The sequence below is a fragment of the Nicotiana attenuata genome, unplaced genomic scaffold (genome assembly GCF_001879085.1).
Source record: "Nicotiana attenuata strain UT unplaced genomic scaffold, NIATTr2, whole genome shotgun sequence".
In the NCBI taxonomy this organism is placed as follows: Eukaryota; Viridiplantae; Streptophyta; class Magnoliopsida; order Solanales; family Solanaceae; genus Nicotiana; species Nicotiana attenuata.
The window spans coordinates 137,228-155,633 of NW_017670311.1; the positions used below are offsets into that span (position 1 = coordinate 137,228).

At 39.4% G+C, this 18,406-nt stretch overlaps 1 protein-coding gene and 1 long non-coding RNA gene across 2 annotated transcripts; one reads left to right on the top strand and one right to left on the bottom strand.

The window, feature by feature from the left end:
* Window positions 1–3,219: 3,219 nt before the first annotated feature.
* On the top strand, window positions 3,220–5,131 carry LOC109237630 (5-epiaristolochene 1,3-dihydroxylase). The gene is made up of 2 exons (XM_019403951.1): window positions 3,220–4,194; window positions 4,344–5,131. The coding sequence occupies exons 1-2, from the start codon at window positions 3,301–3,303 to the stop codon at window positions 4,962–4,964; spliced, it is 1,515 nt and encodes a 504-aa protein (XP_019259496.1). The 5' UTR covers window positions 3,220–3,300; the 3' UTR covers window positions 4,965–5,131.
* Window positions 4,962–7,548, bottom strand: LOC109237631. The gene is made up of 3 exons (XR_002069650.1): window positions 7,462–7,548; window positions 5,636–6,208; window positions 4,962–5,535 (listed from the first exon to the last, which is right to left on the bottom strand). It is a non-coding gene; the product is annotated as an uncharacterized LOC109237631 (long non-coding RNA).
* Window positions 7,549–18,406: the final 10,858 nt, after the last annotated feature.

An 18,406-nucleotide genomic window follows, 5' to 3' on the forward strand; every position in this document is an offset into this window, starting at 1 on the left:
TGGTCAAACGGTCAGAAATTGGCGACCAACTTTGGCCGCTATTTTGGTCAAAATAGTCAATACACATTGGATACCAAAATTTGCGACCAACGTTGGTCGCTTTTTTAAAAAACAGAGTGTAAAAAACTGGTTTCCCCTCCCATTCTCTTATTTTCTTCAAAACATTTCCCCAATCCCTCTCTTTTCTCTCTCACTCTCAAACACCCCCTCCCCTTCCGTCTTCCTCCAGCAGCGGCGCTACCGCTTCCACTGACGCCCGCCGGTGGCAGCTGCTCCACCGCCGGTGTCCTTCACTGTCCAGGTAGGTTTCTCTCTCCTTTCTTTGTTTTTTTCGAAATACACTGATTTTGTTTAATTCCTTCTAGTTTGATTTGTAAAAATTAATTGTTCTTAGCTAAATTAAATCTATGATAATTGTTAGTAGCTACTAATTTAGTTTTACCTACTAATTTGGGGATGAAATGGTTAGAAGAGAAGAAACCCTAAACTTTTAGGGTTTATGATTTTTTTCTTGTGAATTATAACCCTAAACTTTGAACTATAACCTTGAATCTTTGTATTGTCTTGAACCTTTAGAATATGAATTGAACCTTTTAGGATATGAGTTGAACTTTTAGGATATGAAGTGAAGCTTTTATGTATGAGTTAAATTTTTAGGATATGAATTGAACCTTTTAGGATATGAGTTGAACTTGTAGGATATAAAGTAAAGTCTTAGCATATGTATTGAACCTTTAGTCATATGAATTGAACCTTTTAGGATATGAGTTGAACTTTTAGGATATAAAGTGAAGCTTTTATGTATGAGTTGAATTTTTAGGATATGAATTGAACCTTTTAGGATATGAGTTGAACTTGTAGGATATAAGTGAATCTTTATGTATGAGTTGAATTTTTAGGATATGAATTTGAACCTTTTAGGATATGAGTTGAACTTTTAGGATATAAATTGAACCTTTAGCATATGTATTGAACCTTTAGCATATGTATTGAACCTTTAGTTTATGTTTAATCTCGTAGGATATGAATATAACTTTTAGTTTTTAGGTTTTGTTCTTGTAGAAGAGGTTGATGACGTTATTAGACATGCAAAGGAACTTCCACCAAGAATAACTAAGACACAGTACCTGGTGGAATGTGCCTTTAATTGTTCTTCTCATTAGTGACAATGATGATGAGAAGGCAATGGCATGTGTTTAAAATATTGATGGTGTAGGTAGGAATTTAATATTTCCTAAGTAGATAAAAGAAGAGCTTATAGAGGAATTCTGTACTTCATTTTCCATGAGGAAAAGAAGTTTAATTGAGAGTGACAAGGTTGATGAAGAAGCATGGTGTTCCATTGGTCATGGTAGTTCCCATAAAACGGGGATCATGACACTCTATGATGACAAAGATTATAGGAAGTTTTGTACTCAACTTTCTTTCGAGTCTGATCCGTACAAGCTTAATGTGATATTGGTGATATTTCTTCGGATTTAGAGAATGAACAATATCACATTAAGCTTGTACGGATCAGACTTGGAATAAAGATGAGCACAAAAACTTCCTATGATCTTTGTCATCATAGAGTCTTATGATCCACGTTTTATGGGAATTGCGATGACCAATGGAAAACCTTCCATCTTCATCAACCTTGTCACTGTCAATCAAACTTCTTTTCCTCTTGGAAAGTGAAGTAGAGAATTTCTCTATAACCTCTTTTATCTACTTAGGAAATGTTAAATCCTACATACACCATCACTATTTTGAAATACATGTCGTTGCCTTCTCATTATCATTGTAGCTAATGAGATCAACAATTGATCAAAGACACACTCTGCCAGGTACTGTATCCAAGTTATTCTCTGTATCAAAGCCACCAGACAGCTTTATGATGCCAATGAAGCAAGGAGGGTCGAGCCTCGACTACATACATGTAAGTTTTTTACTTTTCATTAAGTATTTTGATTTACTTTTATATAAATTTTGACTAGAACCGTTACGTTATGACTAGAACCTTTAGGATATGACTTGAATTTTTGTTTATGAATTGGAATTTTTGTTTATGAATTGAAATTTTAGATTGTTAATTGAATTTTTTTGGATATGAGTTGAACCTTTAGGATATGAATTAAAATTTTGGTTTATGTATTGGAATTTTAGATTGCGGGAGGATTTTGTAGAAGGGGTTGATGGTAATATTAGACATGCAAAGGAACTTCCACCAAGAATAACTAAGACACAGTACCTGGCAGAGTGTGCCTTTAATTGTTCTTCTCATTAGCGACAACGATGATGAGAAGGCAAGAACATGTGTTTCAAATAGTTATGGTGTAGGTAGGAGTTTAACATTTCCTAAGTAGATAAAAGAAGAGGTAATGGAGGAATTCTATACTTCATTCTCCAAGAAGAAAAGAAGTTTAATTGATAGTGACAAGGTTGATGGTGATGGAATATTTTCCGTCGGTCATGGCAGTTCCCATAAAACGGGTATCATAAGACTCTGTGATGACAAAGATTATAGGAAGTTTTGTTCTCAACTTTCTTCCAAGTCTGATCCGTACAAGCTTAATGGGATGTTGGTGATATTTCTTCGGATTCAGACAATGATTTGTCAGTCAAATATAGCGACCAGGCATGTTTGGTCGCTTTTGGGCCTATAAGCGACCAACTTTGGTCGCTTTTTGTGGTCGCTTTTTACCGGATTTCTAGTAGTGTATAATATAACTTAAAAAATCGGTTCTAAGAAAAACTTAGCTTTTATAGTGAATAATTATTATATAAGGATGATGTTATAGATAGATCTGAGGTTGATATTCAATTTATTAGCAAATGATACTCTGCTTATCACTTTATTACTTGTTGACTATATATACTTTCGTATGTGTTTGGCCCAACAATAACTACAAAGCAGGACCTATTTAATTCCATGGTGGCAACTGCACATTTCGTTCGGGTTTTATTTAAGTATTTGTTAGTATCAAATTTCTAGCCGCCAAATTTGAAAGTCTTGCTGGGCCATACTTTCAGATTACTAAAAAGAAAATATTGATATTTTGGCTTCACAATAATTAGTCCACAATACTAATAATTACATCATTATTGCTCTCTAGTCAGCTGAATTATTTTGCCTATGAATAATTAATGGTCAACAGGAAAGTAAACAAAGTCTGCTTTAATCAGATGTTGACAAACAAAAGTTGCAGAAAATATTATACTATTTGTCTTTCCGTTTATTGCCAAAACAAATGCCTATAAAAGACCATACGCAACTAGACTTTGAAGAATCATCGAATAATCCTCCATTTGTCTCCGAAAATGCAATTCTTCAGCTTGGTTTCCATTTTCCTATTCCTATCTTTCCTATTTTTGTTGAGGAAATGGAAGAACTCTAATAGCCAAAGCAAAAAATTGCCACCAGGTCCATGGAAAATACCAATACTAGGAAGTATGCTTCATATGATTGGTGGAGAACCGCACCATGTCCTTAGAGATTTAGCCAAAAAATATGGACCACTTATGCACCTTCAGTTAGGTGAAATTTCTGCAGTTGTGGTTACTTCTAGGGAGATGGCAAAAGAAGTACTAAAAACTCATGACATCGTTTTTGCATCTAGGCCTAAAATTGTAGCCATGGACATTATCTGTTATAACCAGTCCGACATTGCCTTTAGCCCTTATGGCGACCACTGGAGACAAATGCGTAAAATTTGTGTCATGGAACTTCTCAATGCAAAGAATGTTCGGTCCTTCAGCTCCATCAGACGTGATGAAGTCGTTCGTCTCATTGACTCTATCCGGTCAGATTCTTCTTCTGGTGAGCTAGTTAATTTTACGCAGAGAATAATTTGGTTTGCAAGCTCCATGACGTGTAGATCAGCATTTGGGCAAGTACTCAAGGGGCAAGACATTTTTGCCAAAAAGATCAGAGAAGTAATAGGATTAGCAGAAGGCTTTGATGTGGTAGACATCTTCCCTACATACAAGTTTCTTCATGTTTTCAGTGGAATGAAGCGTAAACTTTTGAATGCCCACCTTAAGGTAGACGCCATTGTTGAGGATGTCATCAACGAGCACAAGAAAAATCTTGCAGCTGGCAAGAGTAATGGCGCATTAGGAGGCGAAGATCTAATTGATGTCCTACTAAGACTTATGAATGATACAAGTCTTCAATTTCCCATCACCAACGACAATATCAAAGCTGTTATCGTTGTAAGTACTATTCAATACTACAATCCTATGCTTATTCTTACTCCCGTATTCATTGCCATAGCTACAAGATTTTTAATTTTTTCTAGAAATAAGAATCTCTTGTTAGAAAAATAATCTAATATTGCAACTTGGCAATTATTAATTTGCAGGACATGTTTGCTGCCGGAACAGAAACTTCATCAACAACAACTGTATGGGCTATGGCTGAAATGATGAAGAATCCAAGTGTATTCACCAAAGCTCAAGCAGAAGTGCGAGAAGCCTTTAGGGACAAAGTATGTTTTGATGAAAATGATGTGGAGGAGCTGAAATACTTAAAGTTAGTCATTAAAGAAACTTTGAGACTTCATCCACCGTCTCCACTTTTGGTCCCAAGAGAATGCAGGGAAGATACGGATATAAATGGCTACACTATTCCTGCAAAGACCAAAGTTATGGTTAATGTTTGGGCATTGGGAAGAGATCCAAAATATTGGGATGACGCGGAAAGCTTTAAGCCAGAGAGATTTGAGCAAAGCTGTGTGGATTTTTTTGGTAATAATTTTGAGTTTCTTCCCTTTGGTGGTGGACGAAGAATTTGTCCTGGAATGTCATTTGGTTTAGCTAATCTTTACTTGCCATTGGCTCAATTGCTCTATCACTTTGACTGGAAACTCCCAACCGGGATCAAGCCAAGAGACTTGGACTTGACCGAATTATCCGGAATAACTATTGCTAGAAAGGGTGACCTTTACTTAAATGCCACTCCTTATCAACCTTCTCGAGAGTAATTTAATATTGGCATAAACATTTTAAATTTCCTTCATCAATCTCATTATTGTACAATAATCTTTCTTCTGTTGTTTTAGGCTTTATCGATTTCCAATACATGTATTCTTTATTAAAAAATGTATCGCATTCCATGTATAAGGATGATGCTTTAATTTAATGGTGCCATTATATTGCCGTAAATTGTACCATCTCAGAACTTCTTCAGATTTTATGGTAACTTGTGCCATCTTAGAACTTCTTAAGATTTACTTACACTGCTCCAGTGCTAGATTAGTTTAAAAGAGTTCAAACAATCAGCACATCATTTCAAAGAACTTGTTAGGTTGACATTGTTAAGACTTTTTGTCAAATAACATATAGAAGGCAAGAAAGTGGCATGGCATAAAGGAGAAGCATATGCAACAAGAACGGTTACCTGGATGGTTAAACTTGATAACTGAGGAGAACACTTAGTCAAGAATGAGAAGAAGCAAAGGCCATCACCCTCTTCTGTGGCGATGTCCAATTCCAACTCTTTCAGTGGCAAAGTTGAGAGTATACATTGGGAATGACCCAGCATTTCCTAGATAACTAACAAGATTTGAAAGAAAACCATGTTAACAACTTAATTTGAATATCGAAGCAGACTACAAGTGAGGAAAGAAGAAAGAGGGTAGATGTATGCTACAACCTCATATGACACTTCCAGTTTAAGCTTCTTCAAGATTTCGACAATAGCTAGAGTGCTTGTGAGCATCAAAAATAAAAGAATCACATAATCTCCTCCAACAGTTAGCTGAGAGAAGAGGGGAACTTTTCTTGAAAGGCACTTTGATAGTACGTCCAATGTATGTAAAAGACACAAGCTCTGCAGCATGAATCTTCATAGTCTTCAAAGCTTCACAATTTGATATTTCTATGGACCTAGACTTAGATAATGAACGAGCTCAAGAAATCGGAATTCAATAACGTCCTGTATTATGTGGACATTAACAAATCGGAAAGATTTGAGAGTCGCCAATGTTCTCAGCAAATTAACCGCTCAATAAATGCACCCTCATGAAATTTCAACAAACTTTTCTGCTGCCTCAATTTCAAATGTGTCGTCGTTATATAATTCAATTCTGCAAATTGTATGTTCCCATAAGTATCTCCAGCGCTGCGAGAGAATACAGGTCTTTGCTGCCTCGTGGAAGTTCAAACAGCAAAGTATGGCAATAAGCAACTCATCAGGCAAGTCGTCAATCCCATACTTGGAGAGATTCTGCATTTTCAAAATAAGAAAAAATAAAGCATTATTCATTAGCCTAGGAGTGGAATAAAAGGTGTTGGAGGTAGAACTATAGTTTAAAAGTATGTTATCTTCCGGCGCTTAATAAAGGGGGTAGGAGGCATCAGATCATCCATCTTACTTCAACAGAAAGTAGATAAAAGGCCACAGAATTGTTGTATAGTTTCAACATCACTGGTAATTTTGATAACGAAATTAGTACCACAAGCAGAACAAAAGAACACCAAATCAGTGCATAGAATGCAATTTATCAGAAAACCAATGAATAGAATGCAAAGATCAGAAAGCATGACCGAAAACGAGCTGAAGAATACAGAGAAGAAAGGTGAAAATTCAAATATTTTAACTTCTTATCATTTAATCACATGTGTTCATAACGAAAAGGAAGGGTTTAATCTTGAGCAAATTAAATTTAAACACCCTTATAATATGACTGCGTTATAGACACACCCCTTGTATTTCAAAAATCAAACACTTAATATCCCTATAAAATGTAAATCCTACATAAAAGTTAACGGCGTTACACTTGGTTGCTAACTTGAAGCCTTACTTCAAAGAGTAGACCAAAGTCAACATTTGAGCTAAACGGATTGAGAATCATGATTTGAAGGTTCCTATAGGTTCGTATGATGATTTTGGACTTGTACCTATGTTCGGTCTAGCACCTGGGGGCTCAATCCCTCCTTTCTTTCCCCTGCCTCAGGACACCTTGGAATAGATTTGATTGGAAGGAGGGTGCGGAACAAATACGTTGGTTTGACTGCTGGGATTTCATTGGGATGCATCAGTGAGAAAAGGAACTATCGAATAATGAGTGACTCGCTTTGTCGCTGTGGGAAGAATTGCAATACTCCGTTAATCTTTTCCCTTTCATTCATATAACATGTCATTATGGCTAAATTGCACGTTTGCTTGTATAGACTTGTTTTTATATAGAAAAACCAAATTAATACAAAAAACAAGAATCTGCGGAAATCATGATTAAGGCCGCTGGGAACACAGATAAGCGAATGCCTAAGCAATGAAAATCATTTTCGTCTCCAGAATATCAAAACAGTACTTAAAGGAAGCTTTCTCGCAACCCCAATCCCGTTAAATTTGGGGCTAATTCTTGTCAACAGAAGAATCCATTTCAAACTAGGATATCAATCAAGAATTTATTTCAGCAAACATTGTGGACTTAAGGAAATGGTTCTATTACTGAAATCAGAAAAGCTCTCTCTTACCTCTTTGATGTTGGTATTGATAAATCTTCAAAGCTTTCCGTCGGAGCTATCTTTGCCAAGTTTTTATTTTATATAAATACTACCTCCGGTCCAAAATAAGTGATTTTTGGCAATTTTTTTTTGTGGTTCAAAATAAGTGATTTTTCCAAATTTCAAGAATGAATTAATTATTTTTTTTCTTCATTGTCCTTGGAGTAAATAGTGTTGAAATATATGTTAGGAATGTTTATGTGAGATAGTAAAGGTTAATATGGTCAATTCCATTGTTAATTAATGCTAAAAGGTGGATTTCTTAATCTGTGTGAAAATATCCAAAAAATAACTTATTTTGGACCGGAGGAAGTAATAAAGTAGGCTTGTACCACGAGGGTCAAACTGGATAAGCTTATAAACTAGTCAGATTGGCTTTTTGGTAAACACTCAAAGCGCTTATAAGCACACTTTTAATTTGATCAACACTTTTACTAGTTTATACTTAATAATATTTTTTAATTCATAAAAAAATTTTGTCAAGATAAATTTTCTAAAGTCTTCTTTATTTCATATTGTTGTTCATTCTTTTCATTACAAAAAAAAAAAAAAAAAAACTTTTTTTTTCATAATCTTTTTTAAAGTTTTTAAGAATATTTTAGTTATTTTAATAAAAAAAATGCTTATCTCACTTTTCTACCAAACACATCAACTGTTTATTAGCAATTTTAACATATCCAGGGGCAGATTCACGTATATTAAAGCGATGTCATGTGACACCGCTTCGCCAAAATATTTTACCAAATATCATACAAATAATACAAAAATTTATCAAATACATATATATAGACAAGAGTGACACCACTTAACACAACTCTGTTCTTGGTCCAGTGGTTTAGCTCCTGCCTTAGAACTCCTGACCTCCTATAAACAAAAATTTCTTATAACCAGTGGGATAGCGCCCATTTGTTCCCTTTTTTAAATGTGACACCGCTTGCAAAAAGTTCTGCGTCCGGATAAAAAACGGATTAACCGGCGGATAATATGGGTAACCATATTATCCATGAATTCTTGCATATGATCACTTTTGGGAGAATTCTGAGTCTCCTTAACTTGAGAAACCCCCAATTTGAGGTTTTACAAATGTAAATGTTACACTCATTCTTACTCATTGGTTATCTATTTTCTAAATGGATAATATGGTTCTTATCCATATTTGACCCATTTTTAAAAAGTTCATTATCCAACCCATTTTTTAGTGGATAATATTAGTGGTTAACTGTTTTAACCATTTTGCCACCCCTATGTACATGCATATTAGGAGCGTAACTCCGTGAATTAGTGTTTTCTATTAAGTAAGAAAATATTAAATTAAGACAAATAAATAAAAAAATGAAAGAAAAGGCCCGAAAAAAGAACAACTTCACCCCCATAGCTATGCATCCTTCATCGGCCAGTCATCACCTTAACGATTTCAAAAAAAAATAACATAACCACCTTCATCCTTACCATACAGTGGCAATATCCATTGTTGAGGTTGACCAAGACGATGTTGTAAACTGGTTGAACGAGGCAGCTCACGAGTTGACCAGATTGGCTTTTTCAGCCAAGTCGTTTGTTAGGTGATGATGACCCAATTGAAGTACGTGCATCTTCAAATTTTGGTAACCTTTGAATCGAAATAACTGTGCCCACTAAATTTAATTGGTGTTAGGATAAAAACGATTTATTCTTTTCGGTGTCTTTTTCGCAATAAAAAGAAAGTGAAAGGAAGCTAAAAATGTATAATACGTGGGATCTCTCTAAACTCTCTATGGCCCTAGAACCCAGAATCATCAATAAAATTAATGCTACACAAATTAGTAACAAATCTTGTGATACTCCGTTTTGGGCATTGAACTCAAATGGTCTATTCACTAGCAAATCATGTTACTCCCTCCTAGATAATCAACTGGTCTGCAACAAGGATTACACTCGGATTTGGGACATTAATTGTCCAAACAAGATAAAATTTCTTCTGTGAAAAGGTTACCATAATAAACTTCCAACTAGGAGCTTCTTAAATCATATAGCTATTAACATAAACCCCATATGCTCTACTTGCAAATCTGATAAAGAAACTATTAAGCACATTTTCTTAGAATGCATGGCAGTCCATCAGTTATGGTCTTACCTAGGTATTAATCCCAATAACCGGAACGGTGCCACAGATTGGCTTACTTGTATCCGTAATCACAAATCAACTTTCAAAAATCCTATTAGTTCTTGGCACGACCTTTTTCCATTTGTCATTTGGATAATTTGGATAAACAGAAACAATAATCTTTATAATAACTACACACACTCCCCTAACATTCAATGGGCCATTAAATTATCAATTGAGTTCAAACTTCTAACTGGTAAAGAAAACTTTAAACCAGCAAAAATTCCCAAAAGTATTAAATGGAACAAACCCCCTAGAGGCTCTATCAAGCTCAAGATTGACGGTTCCTTCAACGAAGACCAATCACTTTGTGGTTATGGAGGGGTGTTCAGAGATTGTGATGGCCAGTGGATAGCCGGCTTTCATGGAAGATCATCAGGAGCATCCGCACTGAAGGCGGAATTGTTGGCCTTAAATATTGGTCTAAAAACTGCCATTAAGCAAGGTTTTACAAAGCTAGAAGTAGAAACGCATTCAACCGATGTTATTAACTGTTTGGACAATGGAATATTATTACTTAATGACATTGTTAATGAGTGCAGATGGTTAATGAGGCAAGTGAAGGTCCAGGGAATACATCACATATTCAGGGAGGCAAACAAGCCGGCACACATGTTGGCTAAGGAAGGACAGAAGGGAAACAGCAACAACATGGATACTATTGTTACCTACTACGCTCCGTATTTTGTAACTAACTTCATGAAATCAGACTGTGAAGGAAAAACTTATGCTATTAGGTTCCTTAACAAGGATGTTTGTTCTAGGTTAGCAGCTTTTGGTAACCAAAATGTCCTACGGGACATGTTATTGGTTTGTAATAGCCAAGTAGGTGATGCCCCCCCGGGCAATCTGAATAATACTACCGCTACCTCTACTATTTAGTGCTATATATATATATATATATATATATATATATATATATATAAGATATCCCTGTTTGTCAAAAAACAAAGGAAGCTAAAAATATGGGGGAAAAATTCTTTAGAGGATTTTGGAATTCTTCATTAATGCAACACAAGGGACTAACTCAGAGTGAATTTTTCGGTGATGTTACTTGTTGTTCTATGTTCCTGGTTCGCTCGTTGTTTAGGTTCGAGCGAGGAGATCGTCGGCCAATGGTTGAAGGTGGCTTGTTTGACCAAAAAGTATGACACCTTTTGTTAAACTAATTAAATAAAACTATGATAGGTAAATCCTAGTTAAATATAATAAATTCTAGATCTAACACGTGCTTGTATAAATAGTATAGAATGATCGTTTGAGCCAATTTAATACAAATGGTATTAAATGATGCTGTCAAGAATGAATGGAGGAACAATGATGAGCAATAACTATATTAAATGGCAATACGTGTAAATAGAGAGAACGATTCACCCAAATGTTGAATGAGGTGGATGATTCTCTTATCTGACAACGATGTAAGACAAATGGGTATTGAAAAATATGAGGTTTTCTCGGATCTGATGCGAGAGAAAAAGGTGGAATGAATAGCAAATCGAATCCTTATGGAAAGGTAATATTTTGGATTATCTCTCTCTAGAGTCAACTTTTCATTCGAGTGCTTATCAGAATCAACATTACCTGCCTTTTGCCTTCTCTGTTCTACTATTTATATGGGATATTCCCAAAAATCCTAAAAAAGTATAGCAGAGGGAATATTCAACAGAATATTCTCTTTGAAAGTTCCAAAGTTGTACTAGTCGTTATTCCCTTTCCTGCTGCTCGCCCTCGACCTTGAGAGCTTATTCGGAGGCTCCATATTGTCAAGCCCGGGTCGACCTCGTCCTAGTCGCCCATGATGGGACACAGTTCTCACACTTGGTCACCTCTTCATGCCGAATTTCCTTAGCCGGATTTTGACCCACATAGTTAGTCCTTCCGCTTATCGAGGTCGTCTTTTGGTCGATCTCAATAAGCAGACTTCATCAATAGCAATTCTTGAGAAATTCGGACGTGGAGGTCGAATAGTGGTGATCGTTGCTGAGGTGATGATGTGTCACTCCGAGAGCTGTAGTTAGTGAGGCAGGTTCAGGATGACGTCACAGCTGCATGCGTTATCATTACGCGTCTTCCCGATGCGTTGCATCATTCCTTGAGCCTCTATCGTTTCGATTCTAGTGTTGTTTGACAGTTGATTGCCCGATTTGAGCGTCGTGATTTTTGTATAAATAAGAAGGGGGGGAACCTTTGGAGAAAATTTTTACCCTCTCTGATTCTTCGATCTTTCCCATTGCTTCTTCTCCTTTGTCTTGTGTTCATTTTTCCTGCAACTTCCGTCATCATCATTTCTTCTACACTTTCGTCTCCGCCGTATACACATTAGCAAAAGATGACTGGTGTAACTCCTAACCCTGAGATGATCTCAGACCCAACTCCTCTATCAATGGCCATGCCTTCTGGCGGAGGGGAGGCCATTGTTATAGAGGATGAAAGCTTCCCTACTGTGGAAGAGATAATTCCTCGTAACCCAGGCTCCAGGTCGGATTTTTCGAAGGAACCTGCGCATGACCCTGAGCCCCAGAAGTCTGAGATGGAAGCAAAACATATAGCCACACTCAGGGCCAAATACAACATCCCCGCACACGTCGACCTGGTCCCAACTGGGAACAACATGATCCAGGTTCATCAGCCCGGGTATTGCGCGTTTAACGCATATCCGTTCCAAGTGGTTACTCTCTCCCTCTTCCTCCGTTGGCGGAGGAATTCTGCCGTTACTACGGCATCTGTCCTACCCAACTATCCCCCTACATTTACAAGCTTTTCCTTATGCTGATAAAGTTTGTAGAGCTGGCCGGCTGTGAAATATCTATTCGCCATTTGTTGTATCTCTTTGCACCAAGCTTCCATAGGGACACGATGATACATCTTCGCCACCGCGGGACTAAGGGGCTAGTGGCAGGAATGGACGATAAGGCAAATCGTCGGTTTTGGTTCAACTTCTTTTTTATCAAAACCGAGCACGTGGTGGCGAGGCCCAGTGGATTTCCTGAGCAGTGGAACTTTGCCTGTAAGTGCTTTTGTTGATTGAAGTACGTTCCTTTCCTTTCCCTTTTTTTTTAGTTTTGCGGCTTAATTGTTCTTTTTTCTTTTCATGTAGCCGAGAAACATCCTCCTTCATTGGCTGCTGATATTAGTGACTGGGTGGACCAAATCTTGCCCCACACAGTAGGGATTCGCGATTGGGCGTCTTTCAACAAGAAATTTGGACCCAAGCCTTCGACCGATAATTCGGATTCCGATCTTTGACCACTTCGGCCTCATCCCAGTCCCCTTTCTCTTCTATTTTTTTTTACTTACAGTTTCCCTTTGGTGTTAGGTCATAGAGCTTCGAGAAAGGCGAAAGCTCCCGTTCTCATATTTCGCCAATCGGGTGCCTCGGCCGGGTCACAGTTCGTTCTGACTGAGTCCGTAAGGGATACTTCTTCACAAACTCTGGCTTTGAGTGGGCCTGGCCGTAGGGCTGCTCCACCAGCGGAGACTCTGGCCCTCCCAATATTGCATCTAGTGGACGAGTCTTCATCGGGTGAGGAGGAAATGGCTCCGCTGAAAAGGCGGAGAGTGGAGGTTGGCGGTGTGGTTATGACCGTGGCCACACCCGAGAGTGATGATGTTTTGGCTGTGGAGTCTGCACGTTCTTCAGTTACGGAGACTGTTCTCCCACCAGAGGTCGTCGTGGAAGGGACACCATCAGAGGCAATAGAGGTCGCCATGGAAGAAGGGCGATCAGAGGCAGCGGAGGTCGTATCTTCGTCCACCGAAGGGAAAGGAAAGTTTGTGGTCGTGGACGACGATGGGTCCGGTTCTGACATAGACCCCAAGGAGGTGCTGACGTTCGACGAGGGGTTCACTCGGGTAGAGGTGAAAACGGAAGGATCTACCTGAAACATCGTCATTCCCTTGGACTACAATTTGTTAACTAACTCAGAGAGCGTGGTCCCAGCTTTGATTCCCCTCTGCACTGGCGCTAAGAATAGGACCTTGCAGACATTTAAGGATGCCGACTTGTCGTTAGGCATTTTCGGGATGGCCCTGCGAGTAAGTTTTTTTGTCTTTTTGGTGTTCTCGTATCTTTTCCTTTTCTTTACCTTGTTCGTCTTTGCTGACTGATTCCTACCTGTTTATCAGACTCTCATTCTGGAGATCGAGTGTGCCCGTCAAGAAGAGAAGAGGAAGGCTCTCTATAAAAGGATGGAGTCCAAGTGTACGGAGTATCGTACCAAGAACCGTGTATTGACAAGCATACTCAGCGAGGATGGTCAGTTCTGGAGTCTCCGGGACGAGCTGAAGCGGAAGGATGATGAGCTGAAGCAGAAGGACGATGAGCTTGTGAGAGTCATCGGTAGGTGTAGCGAGCTCGAAGGAACGTTGAGAGCCAAAGAGGACGAGCTGGAGGTGAGCAAAGGGGTTGTGGTCGAGTGCATCGACCTTCAAGCTCAGGTAGCATGCTTGCGGGCCAAGCTTGATCAAAGTAAAGCTGGAGCTGACGTCTTGATTGACGAGTCGGCCATAAAAGCGGCGGAGTTGGAGAGAGCCAAGAAAGTCAGGACGGCGGCTGTGGTAGAGGCGGCGACATTAGCGGGTTCCATCCATGTCCTCAGATCTAAGCGGGCAAATGAGTGGAGACGCCTGCGCTTAAGGAGGCGAGACTCGAGGAACGGATTGGTGTCCTAGAGACAGTGGTTTCGGACCTCAACGAGCAGATTTTCATCCTCAAGACCGAGAAGGCGCAGCTACTGGCTCAATCGTCTTCCTCTCATGGTTCCACTTATCCCGATGCTCCATAGGATATGTACGAGAAGTGGGTTCATGTTGAGGATCATCTAGACATATTTAGAGGCTTGATGATGGCCGGGAAAGCTTCTAAGGCGGAATAAGAGGATGCTCGTGCTAAGGCACGTGCAGCTCGGGAAGCTTGTGGCTACGATCCCGGTATGCCCGGGGAGGGTGATGAGTGATGTAGACGGGCTCGAGCCAGGTGCTTGCTGTGATGATGAATACTCTGATGGTGAGGGTGCTGGTGATGATGGCGATGGGGGTGGTGCTTTCGAGTAGTGTACTTGTTTGTACTTTTGTTGTTCTTTTTTTCTCCTTTTTGTTTTGCCGGCATCTGTTTGGCCTTTGTAAGATGTCTTTTGGAATGATACTTTTGTTATCCATTTATGAGTTTCTTATTTTTCCTTTGAATGTTTTCCTCAATTGATTTCTTTGATTGCAATTGAATTAGACCGACTGTAAGTTGAGCTCATGCGAGGTCGGATCATTGCTTAATTAGTTCAAGCCAAGTTGTACGTAAGTGTCTTAATTAATTCGAGCGACGCCGAACGTTGACTTTAAAATTAATTCGAACGAGATCGAGTGTAAGTCGATTCGAGCGAGGTCGAGAGTCGACTTTAAAATTAATTCGAACGAGGTCGAATGTAAGTCGATTCGAGCGACGTCAAATGTTGACTTTAAATTTAATTCGAACGAGGTCGAATGTGAGTCGATTCGAGCGAGATCGAATGTTGATTTTAAAATTAATTCGAACGAGGTCGAATGTAAGTGGATTCGAGCGAGGTCGAATGTTGACTTTAAAATAATTCGAATGAGGTCGAATGTAGGTCGATTCGACTGAGGTCAAATGTAGGTCGATTCGACTGAGGTCGAATGTAAGTCGATTCGAGCGAGGTCGAATGTTGACTTTAAAATTAATTCGAACGAGGTCGATTCGAGCGAGGTCGATGTAAGTCGATTCGAGCGAGGTCGAATGTAAGTCGATTCGAGCGAGGTCGAATGTTGACTTTAAGATTAATTCGAACGAAGTCGAATGTTGTTTCGTGGATTTGCGTAATGTATAAACTTGGTGGAGAAATGTGAACATCATATGTTTGCGTATTTTTCTTTGCTTATACATTCATTGGAGAAGTTTACATGTTTTTGCTTTGTTCAAGCATACACTGGAGAAGTCCTAGTCTATCTAGTCCCTTCATTGGTCGACCTGGAGAAGTAGTTGAGAGGTCTAGCGATGAACTTATACTTATCATCGAGATGCCCTTTTCGTTGCCTCGTTAAAAACCTCCCCGAGAAAACCCAATTGGGACAAAACTCGGGTGAGGGAAACAGAGTACGACTTGAGGGGCTTCTATCCTTAGAAGTTGAAGTATTTGAGGTGGGCGACGTTCCAATTGTTTGGTAATAATTTTCCCTCTATTGTTTCTAGCTGGAACGACCCGCTGCTTACTGCCGTCGTGATTTTGTATGGGTCATCCCAATTGGTCCCCAGCTTGCCTTCTTGTGGATCCTTGCTCACTTGTGTTTTGGATTTGAGTACATAGTCCCCGACTTTGAGTGGCCTGGCCTTGGCTTTTTTCTTGTAGTACCGCTCGGCCTGTTGTTTTTGAGCTACCATTCATATGTAAGTCATGTCTCTTCATTCCTCGGCCTCGTCGAGGTTTTGCCTTCTGCTTTAATTGTTGCTTGGCCCGCTCTCATTTGAATATCTTATACTTGGTTCTCCGACTTCGACCGGTATCACTGCATCAGTCCCATAGACTAGTGCGTATGGCGTTTCCCCTGTGCTTGTCTTTGGTGTGGTGCGGTACGCCCACAGCACTTCTGGCAGCACCTTTGGCCACAGTTCTTTGGCATTTTCGATTTTCTTTTTCATGATATTCAATATCATTTTGTTGGGAGGATTCAGCTTGTCCGCCTGCGGGGTGATATGGCGTGGAGAGTATTTTTTTGATGTGCCATTTCTCGAAGAACTCGATGACCTTCTTCCTTGTGAATTGGGGTCTTGTCGACTTTGTCGTTGTTCGCGGCTAATATTTTATATCGTGCTCACTCAATTCAATGGCTCATTTGGCCAACCTACCCGATAGCTCGGGCTTGTTTAGGATGCTCCTTAGAGCAAAGGTCGTGACCACCGAGATGGGGTAGCACTGGAAATAAGGTCTAAGTTTTGGTGAAGCTACGACTAAAGCCAAGGCTAGCTTTTTGAGGTGGGGGTACCTCGTTTCAGCATCGACCAAGGTCTTACTAATGTAGTAGATAGGAGATTGCGTACCTTTATTTTCTCGGACTAGGACTGTGCTTACTGCAACGTCGGACACGACCAGGTATATTAGGAGGTGTTCTCCGAGTTCTGCCTTAGCAAGCAGCGGGGGAGAAGATAAGTACGCCTTTAGTTCTCTCAGGGTGTCGACGCACTCGGAATTCCATTGGAGTCCGTTGTCCTTTTTGAGCATGCCGAAGAATTTTTGGCATCTATCATAGGATCGTGATATGAACCTCGATAGGGTGGCTATACTGCTGATCAGTTTCTGCACCTGCTTCTTGCTGGTCAAGTTTTCTGGTATTCCCTCTATTGCCTTGATTTGGTCGGGGTTAACCTCGATGCCTTTTTGCAACACCAAAAAGCTGAGGAATCTTCCTGAGGTTACGGCGAAGGCACATTTCTCGGGGTTCAATTTCATGTCGTACCGCTTGAGTATGTCGAAGGCTTCCCTCAAATGGTCGATGTGGTCTTCCTTTCTTTTCAACTTGACCAACATGTCATCAATATATACTTCCATGGTTTGACGTGCTGCTCTTTGAACATTTTGGTTACTAGCCTCTAGTATATCACCCCTACGTTTTTCAATCCAAATGGCATAACTCTGTAGCAGTACGTCCCTTGGTGGGTGATGAAAGTGGTTTTTTCCTGGTCTTCCTCCTCCATGAGAATCTGGTTATAGCCTGAATAGGCGTCCAGGAAACTTAGTAGCTCGCGCCCTGCTGTTGCGTCGATGAGCTGATAAATATGAGGTAGTGGGAATGAGTCTTTCGGGCATGCCTTGTTCAGATCTGTGAAGTCTACGCACATTCGCCATTTCCCATTTTTCTTTTTTACCATGACAACGTTGGCGACCCATTGGGGGTAATTTGACTCCCTGATAGAGCCGTTTTAAACTAATTTTTCCACCTCCCCACAGACGGCGCCAAATTGTCTGACCAAAAAATATGAAACCTTTTGTTAAACTAATTAAATAAAAAGGTGATGGGTAAATATTAGTTAAATATAATAAGTTTTAGATCTAACACGTGCTTGTATAAATAGTGCAAAATGATCGTTTGAGCCAATTTAATACAAATGGTATTAAATTATGATGTCAAGAATGAATGGAGGAACAATGATGAGCAATAACTATATTAAATGGCAATAAGTGTAAATAAAGGAATGATTCGCCCAAATGTTGAATGGGGTGGATGATTCTCTTATCTGACAACGATGTAAGACAAATGGGTATTGGAATATATGAGGTTTTCTCGGATCTGATGCGAGAAAAAAAGGTGTAATGAACAGCAAATCGAATCCTTATGGAAAGGTAATATTTTGGATTATCTCTCTCTAGAGTCAACATTTCATTCGAGTGCTTATTAGAATCAACATTACCTGCCTTTTGCCTTCTCTCTTCTACTATTCATATGGGATATTTTCAAAAATCCTAAAAAAGTACAGCAGAGGGACTATACAACAGAATATTCCCTTTGAAAGTTCCAAAGCTATACTAGCCGTTATTTCCTTTCCTGCTGCTCGCCCTCAGCCTTAGGAACTTACTCGGCGGCTCCATATTGTCCAAGAGGTTGATAGCGAGATTTCGAATCAACTTATTGGTCTTATGGTATATCTCAGTATCGAGGATGAGACCAAAGATCTGTATTTGTTTATAAACTCTCCTGGGGGCTGGGTAATACCTGGGGTGGCTATTTATGATACTATGTAATTTGTGCGACCAGATGTCCATACAATAT

Coding starts and splice junctions, on each gene's coding strand:
- LOC109237630 (XM_019403951.1), top strand. CDS start 3,301: ATGCAATTCTTCAGCTTGGTTTCCATTTTCCTATTCCTATCTTTCCTA. Junction 4,195..4,343: donor ATATCAAAGCTGTTATCGTT/GTAAGTACTATT, acceptor ATTAATTTGCAG/GACATGTTTGCTGCCGGAAC.